The sequence below is a fragment of the Bombyx mori genome, chromosome 18, assembly GCF_030269925.1.
Source record: "Bombyx mori chromosome 18, ASM3026992v2".
Taxonomy (NCBI): domain Eukaryota; kingdom Metazoa; phylum Arthropoda; class Insecta; order Lepidoptera; family Bombycidae; genus Bombyx; species Bombyx mori.
Genome location: NC_085124.1, coordinates 8,540,792 through 8,558,350, shown reverse-complemented (window position 1 = coordinate 8,558,350; position 17,559 = coordinate 8,540,792). Strand labels below are relative to the sequence as shown.

The following is a 17,559-nucleotide window of genomic DNA, read 5'->3' as shown; positions in this document are numbered from 1 at the left end:
CAGTAAAACGGGGTGATTAGGGATTGAGAGGTGAATGGGGAAAAACCAGGACAATATTTCGACGCTCAATATTAGTTTTTTAATCGTTGTAAAATCTTACATTTTTTGTAGTGCAATAGTAGGATGTTGAAAGTTCACAAAGTAACTCTGATTATGCACGTCAATAGCTGATAACTTTTAAAAAATCCCATTTCCAATTAACTTCTTGTTGTGGTAATTATTTTATTGCTAGAAACTTTGCTCTCTTCTATTTATTTGATAATAATAGAAGAGGACTGTGATTTATAATCATTATTCAGTGTTTGGGCCATAGTAAATATTAAAGGTAAGTCTCAGTCGTTATTAGTTATAGGTTTGTAGGGTTGTCTATGTAGTTATAACAATATTTTTTAAACGTGTTGGTAAGAACCTAGTTTATTCACGATGTTTTTGTCTAGAACTTTTATTTAATTAGGAATGCAGTGTTATTTTATTGCTTAGCAAATATTTATATTATCAGTTACGTGTTATTTTTAGATAGGTATGTCTCGCGTGTACGTATCTGTTGTAACCTTCTTATAGTGGAAAAAGTAGATCCTAATATTACACCTATTGAATGGGCTACACCCACAGTTAACATTCTGAAATCTACAGGGGAAATTAGGATATGTGGAGACTACAGAACTACACTTAATCCAGTACTTATTAAACATCTACACCCAGTTCCGATTTTCGATCAACTACGCCAAAATCTCGCAAACGGTAAATTATTTTCAAAAATAGACCTTAAAGACGCATACTTACAATTTGAAATAGCACCAGATTCGAAAAAGTACTTGACGTTGTCAACCCATAAAGGGTATTTCCAATACAATAGAATGCCTTTTGGAATATCGACTGCTCCTTCAATTTTTCAACATTTTCTGGATCAACTGCTAGGCGATATCACCAATGTAGCTGTATATTTTGACGACATAGCTATAGCAGGGAAAGATCTTTCAGAACATTTACAAACTTTATCTATTGTATTCGATCGCTTACAAAACGCTGGCCTAAAAGTTAATTTAAAGAAATGTAATTTCTTACAGAATCAGATTGAATACCTAGGTCACATAATAGATAAACATGGCATCCACCCAACCAAATCTAAAATTGATGCCATAACTAAGGCCCCAGCACCTAGTAATGCAAAAGAACTACGATCATTTTTAGGACTAGTTAACTTTTACGAACGGTTTGTACCACATCTTCACGGAATTTGTTCGGATCTTCATGATCTAACTAGTAAAAAAAATAGATGGCGTTGGACTGATCATGAAAACAGAATATTTGAAGATACAAAGAAATGCATAACGTCTTCACAACCATTAATTGCATTTGACGAGAAACGTCCCCTTTATTTAGCATGTGACGCTTCCGAAAAGGGATTGGGTGCAGTATTATTCCACAAGGACTCGAACATAGAACAGCCAATTGCTTTTGCTTCAAGGAAACTACGACCAGCGGAAATGAAATATTCCGTTATTGATCGTGAAGCTTTAGCAATAGTATTTGGTATAAAAAAATTTGATCAGTACTTGAGAGGAACGAAATTTAATCTAGTTACGGACCATAAACCTCTTATACATATTATGGGTGCACGCCGCAACCTTCCTAAACTAGCCAATAACCGATTGGTAAGATGGGCCCTAGTAGTGGGAAGTTATCAATATGACATTTACTACAGGAAAGGTGAAAATAACACATTAGCTGATTGCCTTTCCAGATTACCAAACCCTGAAACTGAACCCTCCGAGACAGAAGGGCTTGTACATAAAATAGATCTACGTCTTTTGAGCACTCGAATGACTGACCTTAACCTATCAGAACAGTTACTTATGAAAACAACTGCAAAGGATCATATACTCACAAAAGTTTGTCAAAATTTAAAAACCGGCTGGAGAGAATCAGTATACAATCCAGAAATGAAACCATTCTACAGAAACCGGACTGAATTATCTGTTGAGAATAAGATACTTATGAGGCAAGGACGCATCGTTATACCTACAGCACTCCGAAAAGCCATTCTTACATACCTTCATCGAGGACACCCTGGCATTTCTGCTATGAAAGCACTTTCACGTTACTATGTTTGGTGGCCTAACCTTGACGAAGACATAGAATTATTTGTCAAGAAATGTACCAGATGCCAACAGAACCGCCCTTGTAATCCTGAACTTCCTGTATTTTCCTGGTCCATACCAGAAGAAGTATGGGAGAGAATCCATATCGACTTTGCTGGACCGTTCGAAGGATCGTATTGGTTGGTATTGTGCGACGCTCTCTCCAAATGGGTGGAAATACGACCGATGAAACACATCAACACCAGATCACTTTGTCTTACATTAGATAACATATTTTGTACATTTGGCTTACCAAAAATGATTATATCCGATAATGGACCTCAATTTACATCTTATGAATTTAAAGAATATTGCACAAAACAGTCTATTTTACATGTCACATCATCTCCATATCATCCTCGGACAAATGGGCTGGCAGAACGTTTAGTCAGAACATTCAAAAATAGAATGGCATCGGTAGACAATACAAATCTCGAGCGCCGACTATTAGAATTTCTGTTTACATACAGAAACACTCCGCACTCGTCCACTGGTAAATCTCCAGCTGAGATGATGTTTGGAAGACAATTGAATTGCATACTTTCCAACATTCGGCCAGACAAAAGAAGGTTAATGCAGTATTTACAAGTAAAAGAAAATATTCGTACCACATCACCGAGTTACCGACCAAGTGACCAAGTATATATTAAAACACGCAATGATAAAATATGGGAACCAGCGGTAATTACATCCCGAAAACATAAATATTCATATATTGTTTCAACACCAGGAGGACTAGAAAAACGAAGACACGCTGATCACATCAGGCCACGCGAGTCTTCCACCTCAGAAACCCCGAGGAATGAAAGGGCGCATTCTTCTATGCTGCCGACGACTGCTTCTCCAGACATTGGAATGGAAACATCAATTAGCGAAAGGCTAACTAACAATAAGAATTCATTACCTACACTGCAGTCGCCTACAAATGTACAAATTTCTCCAAATTCACCTTCACAGCATTCGAAGTTATACTCCTCACCTGCTCCGGTCTCCACTCCTGTGCCATTTGCTCCGCGTCGAAGTAATCGACGTATACAGGCACCCCGCCGTCTGATCAACGAGATGTAGATGGGGAGGAATGTTGTAACCTTCTTTTACATATTCCATTATTTGAAATATACTTCAAACACATTGTCATTTTTGCTACCTATCATTATTATATTTTATGCTATGTCTTGAAAACATTGTTTTATTATAGTATCAAAGAGTGCAAAGCCTTATAAGAAATATTAATATTAAAAACAGCAATAGAAGCTTATGAAATTGGAAATAAATCTTTAGTTGAAATAGCTAAGCAGTTTAATATAACATGTAACAAAGACAATGAAATCTCAAGGTGGACAAAATGTCTAAGTGAAGTAGTAGAAAAATACATAATAAAATAAATTAATATTTGTTCAGAGTGGGGTTATCCACTTGATTCTTATGACTTACGCAAACGCATAATAATAAAGGTATATTTAGACCGAATTGGCATAAAAAAAAGAATGTTATTTGGAATATCGGAAATTTATTATTAATTTCACAATTTATAATGCTCTCAATTTATAATTTTTATCTCGTACGCAGTACCTTAGAATATTGCTGAATTATGTGAAATCCTCATTATGAGATAAACAAGAAACGATTGGAAAGTGCCCAGAAACGGTTTCTATGGAACTTGTCTTATAGCTACACTTTAATCTAGACTCTTCTTAACCGGAGGAAACTAATGGATGATATATTTTGTTGAGGTACAGAACTAGCTGCGTGTCGCCGGGCTAGTAATGTTGACTCGTTACCATGGTTACATTCTCTTCTTATGAAGATTGTGTCGTGTGAATAAAAATATAATGTGTGATAAAAAACCGAGTCTGCTTATTCTTCCACATAAAATCTTAACATATTTCTATACAAATTAATCCATGGAATAACCGACACACCTAATCTCTTAACTCAGATATATATATATTATATTTATGAGTATATATTATTATATACACACATAAAAATTATCACTTTGTTGGTGCAACTAAATAAATAAATTAATTAATTGAAACCAAGTAGTGCTAGCCCTAGCAAAGGGGATTGCCCACTCTCCATAGTGTGCTAGGCCCAAGATGGACATCAAATATTACTATAAAAATGTACTGATTCAAATTCTTAAATGTATTGGATATCTAAAAAATATATTGAAATTGACGCCACTATTATAAAAAATATAATAAAAATAAAAACTCGTTTTGAGGTTAATTTTCTATATAAATAAGTGTCGGATTGTGAGATACTTCAAGAACTTTTCTTTTCTTAAGGTTTAAGATGTTCCTAATGTATTTTTATCCAATAGGGTATAAAAAACACACTTAATTCTTTAAATATCTATATTTTCTTCATCTTCATACACAATTAGTATCATCTAAAAATAGCAAACGAGACCATATACACGGTTTTAAATCTCGGTCAGGGTAAAACCACAATTCACACAATGTTTTTAGTCGTAGTATGAAACGTTATTGATAAATGTAAAATAAATCGAAGAAAAATCAAAACACATCCATTTTGTACGCAAGCACAACACCACAAGCAGCAAGCGAAGTGTCAGTCAGTCAGATTAAATTCAGTGTTGTCAGTATAAAGAAAAATAATTACATGAAATTCATATATCGATTTTTTTTTTAAATAACCGATAATTGATTTATATCTTAATCTTTTTTTTACGAGTACACATAATTTTTTATGTTTTTGTTTTAGTTGTACATATTTAAATAACAATACTAGTAAAGTTTTTTTTATTGCTTAGATGGGTGGGCGAGCTCACAGCCACCCTGGTGTTGCTAAGTGGTTACTCGAGCCCACATACACCTACAACGTAAATGCGCCACCCACCTTGAGATATAAGTTCTAAGGTCTCAAGTATAGTTACAAGTTAAAGTCCAATGGGTATGTCTTCGATGTTATTTTATGTGCATAAAATCCATTAAAATCGTTTGATTAATGATAATACTTAAAATGATTTATTTATATGTTTTATTTATATACTCAAAATATTTACTTCATACGTAAAAGGATTTGAAGCTGGCAATATTTTTCCCGCAAAAATAAAAATCCTTGTTTTTTCAATAGAGTTACTTTTTTTAAACTACTTATTGTAAACTATAGTGGCGCTTATTTGCAAGAAAGTAAATGCATATTTATTTATGACAAAATTAATGCACTAAGTATTTTTTCTATAATCTATTGTCCGCTTTGGGCCTAAAATGGGCCATCCCCTTTCTCTATTAACACAAATTCCGTACCCCCCCATTAATTGGGGGTTAACCCTCAATTTCCGGGTCAATAGGGATATCACCAACTTTTGCTTTTTACCGGTACCTATCGGTAAAACGCGCTGATTAGAGACAAATCCCAACTTGATGAACAATTTTAAGGTAGTTGTTGATGTTTAAAATGCTATATCAGGATCAAAATGATTGAGTCTTGAGGGTATCTTTGTTATCCAATTTAAAGCTATGCAATTAGCATTCCAGTTTATGCAAAAAAAGCAAAAATAGGTGTTATCCCTATTTACCCAGAAATTGCGGTTATTGGGGACGAAATTAGTGTTCACTGTTCATAGAAAAATTTGCTAGGGCTGGCATTCCTTGGTTTTAATTAATTTATTTATTTAGTTGCACCAACAAAATGATCATCAATAAAAAACATTGAAAAACTGACCAAAGTACATGGCAGATGTAGGTGCAGTTGACAGTGCATTGACAACAAAAATAAAAAATATATAACTAAAACTTGATTACATTTCATTACTAATGATTTATTTATATTTACTTGGGAAATTATCCGCGACAGATTTTTCCTGTAAGTTGTAAGACAATTAGAAAAAACACCTATTTCATCACTTAAAGTTAGTTCAGCGCAATCAGACAACCCCAAAATTAAATGAACATTAACGGAGACCGCACTACCGTGGACATTATTGTAGTCCCAAACAATTTTGTTTAAGGGAGGGTAAGCACCTAAATTCGAACGAGCGGGCTTTCATAAAAGCCGTTTATATTTCTTCATTCTTAGTAAGTACTTAGGGGCTGATATTTTTATCTGAGTTAAGAGCTTAGGTGTGTCCGTTATTCCATGGATTAATCAGGTGGATCAGGATAACTTTGAACAAATATTACTATATTTTATTATGTATTACTTAGACATTTTTGTCCACCTTGAGATTTCATTGTTCTTGTCATATGTCTGTGCAAAACCGACTTACATATGTTAAATTGCTTAGCTATTTCAACTAAAGACTTATTCCTAATTTCATGAGCTTCTATTATTGTTTTTAATATTAAGGGATCATATTTCTTATAAGGATTTGCACTCTTTGATACGTACACGCGAGGCATATCTAATAATAGAAAACACCGCGTAACTGATCATATAAATATTTGCCAAACAATAAAATAACACTGCATTTTGAATAAAAGCTGTAGACAAAAACATCATGAATAAACTAGATTTTTACCAACAATTTTTTTTTTTTTTTGTTGCCCTTGTAGGCAGACGAGCATACGGCCCACCTGATGGTGAGTGGTTACCGTCGCCCATGGACTTCAGCAATGCCAGGGGCAGAGCCAAGCCGCTGCCTACCGCTTAATACTCTCCACAAGCCTCGTTTGAAGAAGGACATGTTATAGCGCTCAGGAAACACCGTGGAGGGGAGCTCATTCCATAGCCGGATGGTACGTGGCAAAAAAGATCTCTGGAAACGCACTGTGGATGACCGCAGTGGCTCCAGGTAGTATGGATGAACTCTACTCCGGTGGCGGGCGGTGCGATGGTAAAAACGAGATGCCGGTATCAGCTCGAACAACTCCTCAGAGCACTCCCCATGGAACATACGGTACAAAATACAGAGGGAACCGAAGTCCCTCCGCAGACCCAGAGGCTCCAAACGATCCGTGAGAATGGGATTATCGACAATCCGAACGGCCCTCCTCTGTATGGAGTCAAATGGAAGAAGCTGGTATTTGGGAGCCCCGGCCCAGAGATGGGAGCAGTACTCCACGCGAGGCCGGACTTGTGCTTTATAAAGCAAAAGCCTTTGTCCAGGCGTGAAGTACCGCTTCGCTCTGTTGAGGACTCCCAGCATTTTGGACGCCAACTTGGCTTTGCCTTCCAAATGACTCCGAAACTGGACATCGCTCGAAATGTCGACCCCAAGTATCCCAATACTCTCGGAAGGTTGCAGGGATACTCCTTGGAATTGCGCCGCCATGACAAAGGGGTCCTTCTTCGCAGTGAACGCCCAAACTTGTGTCTTTATCGGGTTGAATTGAACCAAGTTCAATTCACCCCATTCGGAGACTCGCCCCAGAGAGTTCTCCACTTCAGACACAAGTTTTGATCGTCTCTCTTGCACCGCGCTCCGAGAGAGACTCTGATGGCCGATATATCGCGCATCCCCCGTGCTGTCATCCGCAAATTTAAAAATTAAATTAAACACAAATTTAAAAATATTGTTAAAAATTCATAGACAACCCTAGAAACCTGTACCTATTTATACTTAGGTCGTTTCCATTTCACTTATTCTCATCCCAATTGACCGCTTTTTCGTTGTTATTTGTATCTGAGACGTCCCCAATATCCCCAAAAACAACAGATTTTTACATGTATGTTTATTTTATCAAATACATTAAAACCAATAACAACTGAGACTTACCTTTAATATATATAATGATTCAAACACTAAATTGCGTTTATAAATCACAGTCCTCTTCTATTATTATTAAAAAAAAGAGTGCAAAGTTTCTAGCACTAAAATAACTACCACCACAAGAAGTTAATTTGAAATGCGATTTTTTATAAGTTAGCAGCTATTATCATGCATATTTAGAATTATTTTGTGAACTTTCAACTTTCTACTATTACACTACAAAAAATGGAAGATTTTGCAACGATTAAAAAACTAGTATTGCGCTTCGAAAGATTTTCCTGTTTTTTTCCCCAATCACCTCTCGATCTCTAATCGCCCTATTTTACGGTACATACCCAAGATCAGTCTGTAGGTAGGTACTCATTATTTCTCTTTAAGGGACTTTTTGGCGGGAACGCGAGGAGTGAAGTTGTGTAATTTGTTTTATTTTATCTATTTAGTGTTTCTTCAGGTTTAAATGTGTAATAACGGTGGTTTATTAACTATTTAGTATCTGTGAAAGTGCATAAATGTGGGAAAATGAAGCAAAGCCGCTGAACGTAACTTCTCGGGATCCTCCATAAATCTCAGTAAATAACCACCATTTTACTGAGATTATACTTCATCCCATATCATCTCATCTCATTTAATTTAATTTCGTCCCAGTTGATTAATGTCTCAAATTGAATCATCTTCATTTCATTTCACTCCATATTATTTAAAAAAAAAATAAGATTATTAATAAAACATAAGAAACGACTTAAAAATTTTAGTTACCGGGTCATTAAATCCCTTAAAAAAAACAAAAAAATAGTCTATGTTGTATTTATTTGTTCACATATTGTGTACATATCTATTTATTTATGTTTGTTCTTAATAACATGAGAAATCATAAAAAACATAAGTAAATAGATAATTAATTAAATAATCGTTATATAAAGCATAGAGTAAGATTTTAAATATCCTAATATAAAGGTGCCTAACCACTGAGATACGGAAGCAATCATGTTCAAAATGAAAGAGAAAAAGCACAAGAATAAATCTCATGAGCCGAAAGAGCTTAAGAGTAAAAAAAAAGCACATATTATTAACGTAAGTTTTACATGAATAAACTAAAATTCGCTACAGGCAATCAAAATTTTGACTTATTTTTATAGTTTTATTCTTTATTTTCCTATTAATGAATATATAACTTTAATTTTAATTTATTCGAAGCATAACTGTATTCAAAAGATTTGTTAAATAAACATTGGGTTTTAATCAAAACTTGCGTAGGTACTTTTGCTATTAAAACTTTACGACCACTATGTCTTCTATTATTATTGCAACAAAACACAAATTTTTATTTCCCTTCTTTCCATCTTACAGTCATCAAGTTCTTCAAATTCTGATTCAGAGCAATGGGTTGAAAAAGAAAGTTCAATAGTGCAAAAAGAAACTCGAGAAGACTGGATGGCAATGACAGGTCTATTGAAAACATACTCAAAACAGGACATTAAGCCACCAAGAGATGTAAAAAAAAAGAATGGTATTGATTCATATAATCCATCAACTAGTAGTAGAGAACTCAATCCTTACTGGAAAGATGGTGGCTCAGGACTACCGCAGACACCAGAAAGTTTTCGGAAAGCAAGACCTTTCCTCAAACCATCTGAAGAAGATGACTACTATACACTATCTTCTAGAGGTCATAAATCTGATTACCATCACTCAAAGCAGTATGAGAACCGAAGCCCATCAAAAGCAGAGCAGACACTATATCAGAACAGAGGGTCAAGCAAATGGAAAAAAAATGAAAGCTTAAACCAAACTGAAAGAAAAAGTGAAGAACAAAAAACCAATGTTGAAAAACATTCAGAACCAACAGTTAGTCATTCAAAATGTAAAGACACAGTTGAGAGTAAGTATTTAACTGATGATAAAATGAATAAACTAGCAGCTAAAATTGTAAAAGCTGAAATAATGGGAAATGTAAAACTTGCCAATGAATTAAAAGAAAAATTGGAAACTGCAAGAGAATATAGAAAACAGAATCCTGATGCTGGCCAAGAAGAAGACAATGAAGGAATTATGCTTATTTCTACCAACAAAAAAGGAAATGCAATGCCTTTAACCCAACTTAAAAGAGGTGTTGCTAAAAATGGTGATGGTAAAAGAAAAGCAGAAACTCATGTATCTGGTGAAAGAGCTAAATATTTTGGAAATGATGACAAATATAACCTAGCTCAAATGGTAAGATTTCTAAACCTTTATTGACAAAAAATATAAAATGACACATCAAACATAGCAATCTTAGAAACTAAACATCTTATTTTTATCAGAAAATTAACATAGAGGAAACAGTTATTAAGTGTAAGCAGAGCTTTATATATTGTTATATGCTGTTATAATGAGGTGTAAGTATTTATATATATATATGCAACAGAGATCAGTCCGAACCTAAAAAAAAGAATTAGTGAAATTTGTTCACGCGCATCGTGAATATTGCTGATTGTATCAGAAATATGCTGCCTATGGTACTGTGAAGCTTAAATAAAATAAATAGACTTTGTGCAATATAATATTGTGCAGAATAATATCCATCTTCACAAACCTATTATTTGCTTTATGTAGCAAAATTTAAATAGTGTTTTAATAAAATTGTAAACAGTTTCAGCAAGAAAAATATGGAAACAACTATGATGATGAAGCAGAACTGGCAAAGATTGCAAGTAAATCTAAAAATCCAAATGATGATCTTGCAGACATCTTCATGGATCATATATCAAAGAACAGAGATGATGCTAAGGAGTGTCAAAATGAGAGACAGAAAAGCATTAATGAGCATATACGGATTGAAAGATCTTTGGAAGGTTGTGAATATTGCATAGATTCTAAAAATATGGTGAAACACATGATGATCAGCTGTGGTAACAAGGTGTACTTGGCTTTACCATCAAAACAATCACTTGTCAAAGATCATTGTTTAATTACTACTTTACAGCATTCACTTTGTGTCACATCCTTAGATGAAGATGTTTGGGAGGAAATTTTGGTAAGCATATCTGTTGATTAAAATTTACGCTATTAAAATACAACCTTGTGTTACACAATTTGTGAATTAGTCTCGAATTATTCCTTTCAGAACTATAGGAAAGCCTTGACACATTTTTTTAATTCACAAAATAAAGATGTAGTATTTTACGAAACAGCTTCAAGATTACACAAATATCCTCATATGATTATAAATTGTGTGCCTTTACCAAGAGATGTTGGTGATACAGCACCTATGTATTTTAAGAAAGGATTATTAGAATGTGAAGCAGAATGGTCTATGAACAAAAAAGTCGTTGATCTAAAAGGTAAAAGCATTCGGAAAGGAATACCTAAAGGACTACCATATTTCTGGGTAGATTTCGGCATGGATCCTGGTTTCGCACATGTAATTGAAGATCAACAATTATTCCCGAAAACATTTGCAGAGGTAAACTTAATATATAGTTATTGGTTTGAAAATTCTGTTACATAAATAAGTATGCATTTTCATTTAAGTCAAAATTAGCTTTCTCTTTATTGTACTGCTTAAGGTGATGTTCAAATCCTTTCTTAGCCATCACACAATACAGTTGCAATTCTTACCCTATTTGAGTTACAGTATTGTGATTTCTACAAGCTCCAGAAGCCATTTAATTTCAGATGACTTGTAAACTTCTTCATCAAAGTTTGTAATAAAAATAATAAACACCTGCTTAGGAGTGGGGAAAAATAATCTTCCCAGAAAAGATAATATTATATCCATCTTTTTTTTATTGCCTTTGTGGGCAAATGAACCTACGACCTACCTGAAGGCGAGTGCTTACCGTCTTTTAAGGACGTCAGAAATGGCAAAAGCTAGCAAAGTCTAAAATCTACAATTTTTTTAAATTACTTGACTATATGTATATCTAGTCCAGCCATAAGTTGTTACAAATGAAAATGCATTTTTTTTAAATGGCCACCTTTGGCTTTTGCTGAAGTTATGGTCCAGGCGGCTGGCCGATACTTCGGCTGGTCGCAGGACCGTCGAGGCGATTCGCCCAGCCCTTGTGGACTGGGTGAATCGTAACAGAGGACGCCTCACTTTCTGGCTCACGCAGGTGCTCACTGGGCATGCTTGGCTTCGGTGAGTTCCTGCACCGGATCGGAGCCGAGCCGACGACAGTACCGCCATTGTGGTTGCGACTTGGACACGGTAGAGCACACGCTCGACGTCTGCCCTGACCTCGTCGCAAAAAAATAGGAAACGACTTGTCGTTGCCGAGTGTTGTGGCATCGATGCTCGGCGGCGACGAGTCGTGGAAGGCGATGCTCGACTTCTGCTAGTGCACCATCTCGTAGGAGAAGGCGGCGGGGCGCGTGAGAGACGCACAAGCCCGCCGCCGTCGAGCGGGGCCAGGGAGGCGGATCTCGCCCCAGCCATGGCCCTGTAAGTGTTTTAGGTCCCCTTCACATGTCGGTCTGGGGACCGGCGATGGGGGCCTAAGAAGACAACGTGCAAGCTGCTCTGCACGCGTTTTACGTAAGAGCATCCAGGTGATGGAAGGCCGGATATCCTCGATCCACGCTGGTTCTGACCCAGCGGGGTATTCCGTAGGATAACCCATTCTAACTGGCGCCATCTAGGAGGGCTCCGAATAGCCTGCCTACTGAGAGGGCTGGTGGTTGTGGTACCGACAGTCCCGCGTCCCGAGGGGCAGGGTGGTGGGAGAGATGTGCTCCGCACTGTCCCCTCTTTGCCTTTTCATGAGTTCTGTCTCATGCGAGGTTCGGACATGAGTTGTTGAGCGGAGGTTTTAGTCAGTTCGACTCCGACATGTCCCGCCCTCCATTCCCAGGAGAGGGCGGAAGTCCGGTGATTTCCTCCTGACCAAAAAAAACCATTGGCTTTTAGACAGGCCTTTAATCTGTTTTGCCGCGAATCTATGGATTTACGCACTGTTTCCAAGGGAAATTTCGCCACCGCTTGCTCCAAAGATTTTTTCTCCTACCTACGCCGAAAGTTCAGTTTTCGTCCCGCTGTACAGGGAAAAAAAGTGTAACTTTTTCTCCCTGGGTACAAATGCGCATGCGCGTTAGTGTCTACGTCTGCTCTCACGCACCTAAAATTCTCCGCCATTGTTGTGTTCGGGTAATTTGCAATATTGTGTTTAGTGTAAAAGTTAAATAAACAAAAGGCAACAAAATTTAATAGTGAAGTATTAAACAAAGATGAGTTCATCAGACAGTTCTTATAATCCAAGATCACAGGGCCCCCAGACGTCACGTATTTTCTAACGAACGAAATGTGGCCGATTGCGTATGTAGTGTATGTACAAAGACGCATGCCTACCTGCTAGCTTGCTTAGACGGCCAATTTTCAGGTGTCAGGTACTCAAGGTACATAAAATCATTACCTACTTCACGTAAATTCTGAAAGCTGATTTTTATATATGACCACTAGACAACTATTTTAAAACCTCTTACAAAAAGATAGTCCGATCCAAGGGGCCAATCAAGCCCTTAAATTCAATTTAATACCTCTGTGGGTAAGAGCGCAAGGGCATTATACACGCGCATGAGACTGAGTGAGACATGTATTAGGATATATTGACTTCTCTGTCTCTCTATCTCTCTCTTACAGTTGACTCCTATCAATAAATTATTAATATTAAAAGAAAATCAGTTAAAAATTAAATATTTTTCGCAATTTTACACGCGGGAGGAAATGTCCCACTTTTCTCCCTTGGTGAACAATGTACTATTTTAAGACTCAATGTCGCCGTGTCGTTTAGAGCAGGCCATGTCCTCTGAAACTAATGATAATTTGAAGTTTAAAGGGTTGAGGTCTGGGCTAGATGAGGGCCAGTCTTCAGCTCTTATAAAGCCCAGAACGTTGGTTTCAAGCCAGGCTTGAGTAGTTCGTGCCTTGTGACCAGGTGTAGTCCTACTGGAAAATCCACAGTATATTTTTAAAAAGTGCATTGCTGAGAGGTTTCACAACGTGATCCAAGACTGTATCTTGATACACTTTGGCTGAAGTTTCCACTCCTTTTTCACAAAAATGTAGTTCTGTGACTGATAAGGCACGCCTCACCAAACCATCACTAACGCAGGATGATGACCACGTTGTACCTTTCCGACCACTTAGGCAGCTTCTTTAGAGCTGTGAGCGTACACTTGATGACACTGATTTTGCTTATTGTGGTGTTCTTCAATAGTGAATATTTTTTCATTGGTAAAGAGGATATTTCTGTGTATTTTATTTTTTATTTTTACTGGTGATAGAACCTCTTGTCAGTTTGCACCGATACGTACCACCACCCTGCCTGTTTCTCTCGTGAAGCAGTAATGCGTTTCGGTTTGAAGGGTGGGGCAGCCATTGTAACTATACTGAGATCTTAGAACTCATATCTCAAGGCTGCACTTACGTTGTAATGTCTATAGGCTCCGATAACCGCTTAACACCAGGTAAGCGGAGAGCTCGTCCACCCATCTATGTAATAAATAAAAAAGTAATGAAGACGAAAAATGTGAAATGGCGCGAAATCGAAAGAATTTTTTTAAATTTTGTTCTAAATTCAAAATAATTAAAAAGTTGAAAAAAGAAAAGTTTTTATGTAAAAGTATTTATGGCCAGACTAATTATAAAAATTATATCTAAGCCCCCTATCAAAAACAGACATTATTTTTACTTTACCATTTACAGGAAATAATTGCTGGAATATTGGACTTAGATCATAGAGCATGGAAAAACCCACAACGAGAATATGGTGATGTGCAAAGGAAGAAGGTCTTAGAATTTATAAATGGCTGGAAACCATTTGATCCTGTAAAAAAATAGTGTTTTACTAATAAATAATTAGAACTTATTTTGTTTTATTTTTCATTTTTCATCATTTCTTCAATAAGTTTTTGTCGTTCTGCAGCTTGTCTCATTTTTCTGAAAACTAGAGACTCATAATCTCTATCTGATACCAAAGATGGTTCTCCATTGACTGTTTTATTGGTAGTAAGCACTGGTCTATCATTAACCCATTTTAAAGTTAAAGGGTTGTCAGGTAGGCCTGAAATGACACTCAAATTATAAATTTTTATCACAAAAAATATTTCATGAACTTTTTAATGTCTCTTATAGTATCGAGACCAGCTAACATGGGCAGCTTAACTGTAGGTAAAAAGTAATACTATTTAGATTACCTTTTTCTAACTGAACAGCCATTTCTGCTGCTTCCTTAGTAGCAAATTCTATTAAGGCACTACCTCGACTCTTGGATGATATTACTAAAGCAACAATGTCACCATATTTCTTCAAGAACTTTCTTAATGTAGCTTCATCATAAGTACTATTATTCTGATCAGTTTTATCAACTTTCCACTTAATCTTAATTCTATTCAAACTTGGATCCCAAACAGGTTCTTTCATTCGTTCTACACTTTTTTGTATTTCATTTTTCATTCTTTGTTGCTCTTCCAATAATAGACGACTTCCCTCTCTTTGTAGCCTTTCAATCTCTTTTGCAAGTCTCTGAGAATCTGTAAGGTTTGTATGTGTGCCAGATGCTGCTTCTCTTTCTCGTTTTTCTAAATCTTCTTTGAGTTTTTGTCTTTTACTGTCTAATTCTTGATGCCTTAACTTTGCGGAAGCTTTAGCACGTAGCACTTTATCATAAGCTGCTCTAGCAGAAGTATCAGTTAATATTTCTAATGCTTGGGATAATTCGTGAAATGTTTCTGCCGCTTTAGGGTCATCTGGGTTTTTGTCTGGGTGGCATTGTAAAGCCTTTTTTCTGTATGCTTTTTTGATCTTGAAATATTATAAAAATCAATTTTAACCTGTTTAGTTATCACCATGATTTTGGTCACAAAACCATGTTTATGGATAAGCCACCATGGACCTAAGTACTAGTGAACACAAATGTGAAAGAAATACAAGCTAGTTGAGTTTGTTTGCTCATTCTTCTCAGAGCTGTGGCATTTTTTAACACATAGTTCAAGACATAGGGCATTCATGTTGAGATAAATAATTTGAATTTGACTACCTTACCACCAGTTAATCACAAATGTCTCGAGGTACATATTCACGATGTGCTGCCTATAGGCACCGGTAGCCGCTTAATATCGTTCCTCGCTACATCAAGGCGAAATCTAAACAAATCGACTAAGGTCCTCGACCTTGACCACCGTTGCCTTTCGACTCATTAAGCCTAAAGTACATGACGAAGGCTGGTAGTAGACGTAGAATGTAATAAGTATTTTCGTTCGCTTTGTTTACCTCCGATTCGGTTGCAGTTATTTGTAAATCAAGCACAGCATATAGGTCAATTTCTTCAATATTTATTTTCGTCATTTTATTTAAATTTTCAAAGTCAATATTATTTTTTGTTTGAGTTTTATAGTCGGATTTTTTATTAGACGAAGTCAACTGACGTTTACTGTGTTGTCAGTTTTTGAGTATGTACCGGTAAAATGGGGCGATTAGGGATTGAAAGGCGAATCGGGAAAAAACCGGGAAAATCTTTCGACGCTCAATATAAGTTTTATATTCGTTGCAAAATCTTCCATTTTTTTGTAGTTTAATAGTAGAATGTTGAAAGTTCACAAAACAACTCTGCATATGCATGATAATAGCTGCTAACTTATAAAAAATCGCGTTTCAAATTAAATTTCTTGTGGTGGTAATTATTTTAGTGCTAGAAACTTTACTCTCTTTTATTTATTTGATAATAATAGAAGACGACGATGATTTATAAACGTTATTTAGGGTTTGAACCAGCATATATATTAAAGGTAAGTCTCAGTTGTTATTGGTTTTAATGTATTTGATTAAATAAAAATACATGTAAAAATCTGTTGTTTTTGGGGATATTGGGGACGTCTTAGGTACAAATAACAACGAAAAAGGGGTCAATTGGGATGAGCATACGTGAAATGGAAACGACCTAAGTATAAATAGGTACAGGTTTGTAGGGTTGTCTATGTAGTTATAACAATATTTTTTAAATTTGTTGGTAAAAATCTGGTTTATCGAAGCGAAATTGGGAATAAGTCTTTAGTTGAAATAGATAAGCAATTTAATATAAGTAAGTCGATTTTGCAGAGACATGTAACAAGATCAATGAAATCTCAAGGTGGACAAAAATGTCTTACATAATAAAATATTTAATATTTGTTCAGAGTGGGGGTATTCATCTGATTAATCCATGGAATAACCGACACACCTAATCTCTTAACCCAGATAGAAATATCAGCCCCTAAGTACTTACCAAGAACGGAGAAATATAAACCGTTTCTAAGAAAGCCCACTATATATGTGTAAATATATATATATATATTTTTTTTTTTTTGTTGTTACTGCACTGTCGATTGCACCTATAATTGAGGTGATGTCTGCCATGTACTTTTGTCAGTTTTTCTATTTTTTTTATTGATGATCACTTTGTTGGTGCAACTAAATAAATAAATAAATTAAAACTATATATAAAAATACAAGTAGTGCCAACCCTAGCAAATTTCTCATTTCGTCCCAATTAACCGCAATTTTCGGGTAAATAGGGATTACACCTATTTTTGCATTTTTTGCTTAAACTGGAATGCTAGTTGCATAATTTTAAATTAGACAACAAAGATGCCCCCAAGACTCAATCATTTTGATCCTGATATAGCATTATATACATCAACAACTACCTTAAAATTGCTCATAAAGTTGGAATTTGTCCCTAATCGCCCCATTTTACGGTACCTATTCTATGTATTATCTGTGAC

The 17,559-nt window shown here is 35.8% G+C and overlaps 3 protein-coding genes across 4 annotated transcripts; 2 read left to right on the top strand and 1 right to left on the bottom strand.

Moving 5' to 3' along the window:
* Positions 1 to 123: 123 nt before the first annotated feature.
* On the top strand, positions 124 to 3,988 carry LOC110385580 (uncharacterized protein K02A2.6). The gene is made up of 3 exons (XM_062673788.1): positions 124 to 141; positions 634 to 741; positions 1,068 to 3,988. Exons 1-3 carry the CDS (start codon positions 124 to 126, stop codon positions 3,207 to 3,209), a joined length of 2,268 nt encoding a protein of 755 aa, XP_062529772.1. The 3' UTR covers positions 3,210 to 3,988.
* Positions 191 to 14,666, top strand: LOC101739315 (CWF19-like protein 2 homolog). 2 transcript variants are annotated; one of them, XM_038017245.2, is made up of 6 exons: positions 8,216 to 8,390; positions 8,776 to 8,892; positions 9,169 to 10,032; positions 10,451 to 10,834; positions 10,925 to 11,263; positions 14,504 to 14,666. In XM_038017245.2, exons 2-6 carry the CDS (start codon positions 8,806 to 8,808, stop codon positions 14,636 to 14,638), a joined length of 1,809 nt encoding a protein of 602 aa, XP_037873173.1. In that variant the 5' UTR covers positions 8,216 to 8,390; positions 8,776 to 8,805; the 3' UTR covers positions 14,639 to 14,666. The 2 variants fall into 2 exon arrangements, with proteins under 2 accessions (XP_062529675.1, XP_037873173.1); XM_062673691.1 differs by lacking the exons at positions 8,216 to 8,390; positions 8,776 to 8,892 and adding an exon at positions 191 to 325.
* DnaJ-15 (dnaJ homolog subfamily C member 17-like) lies at positions 14,504 to 16,204 on the bottom strand. The gene is made up of 3 exons (NM_001282223.1): positions 16,070 to 16,204; positions 14,995 to 15,601; positions 14,504 to 14,861 (listed from the first exon to the last, which is right to left on the bottom strand). The coding sequence occupies exons 1-3, from the start codon at positions 16,142 to 16,144 to the stop codon at positions 14,674 to 14,676; spliced, it is 870 nt and encodes a 289-aa protein (NP_001269152.1). The 5' UTR covers positions 16,145 to 16,204; the 3' UTR covers positions 14,504 to 14,673.
* Positions 16,205 to 17,559: the final 1,355 nt, after the last annotated feature.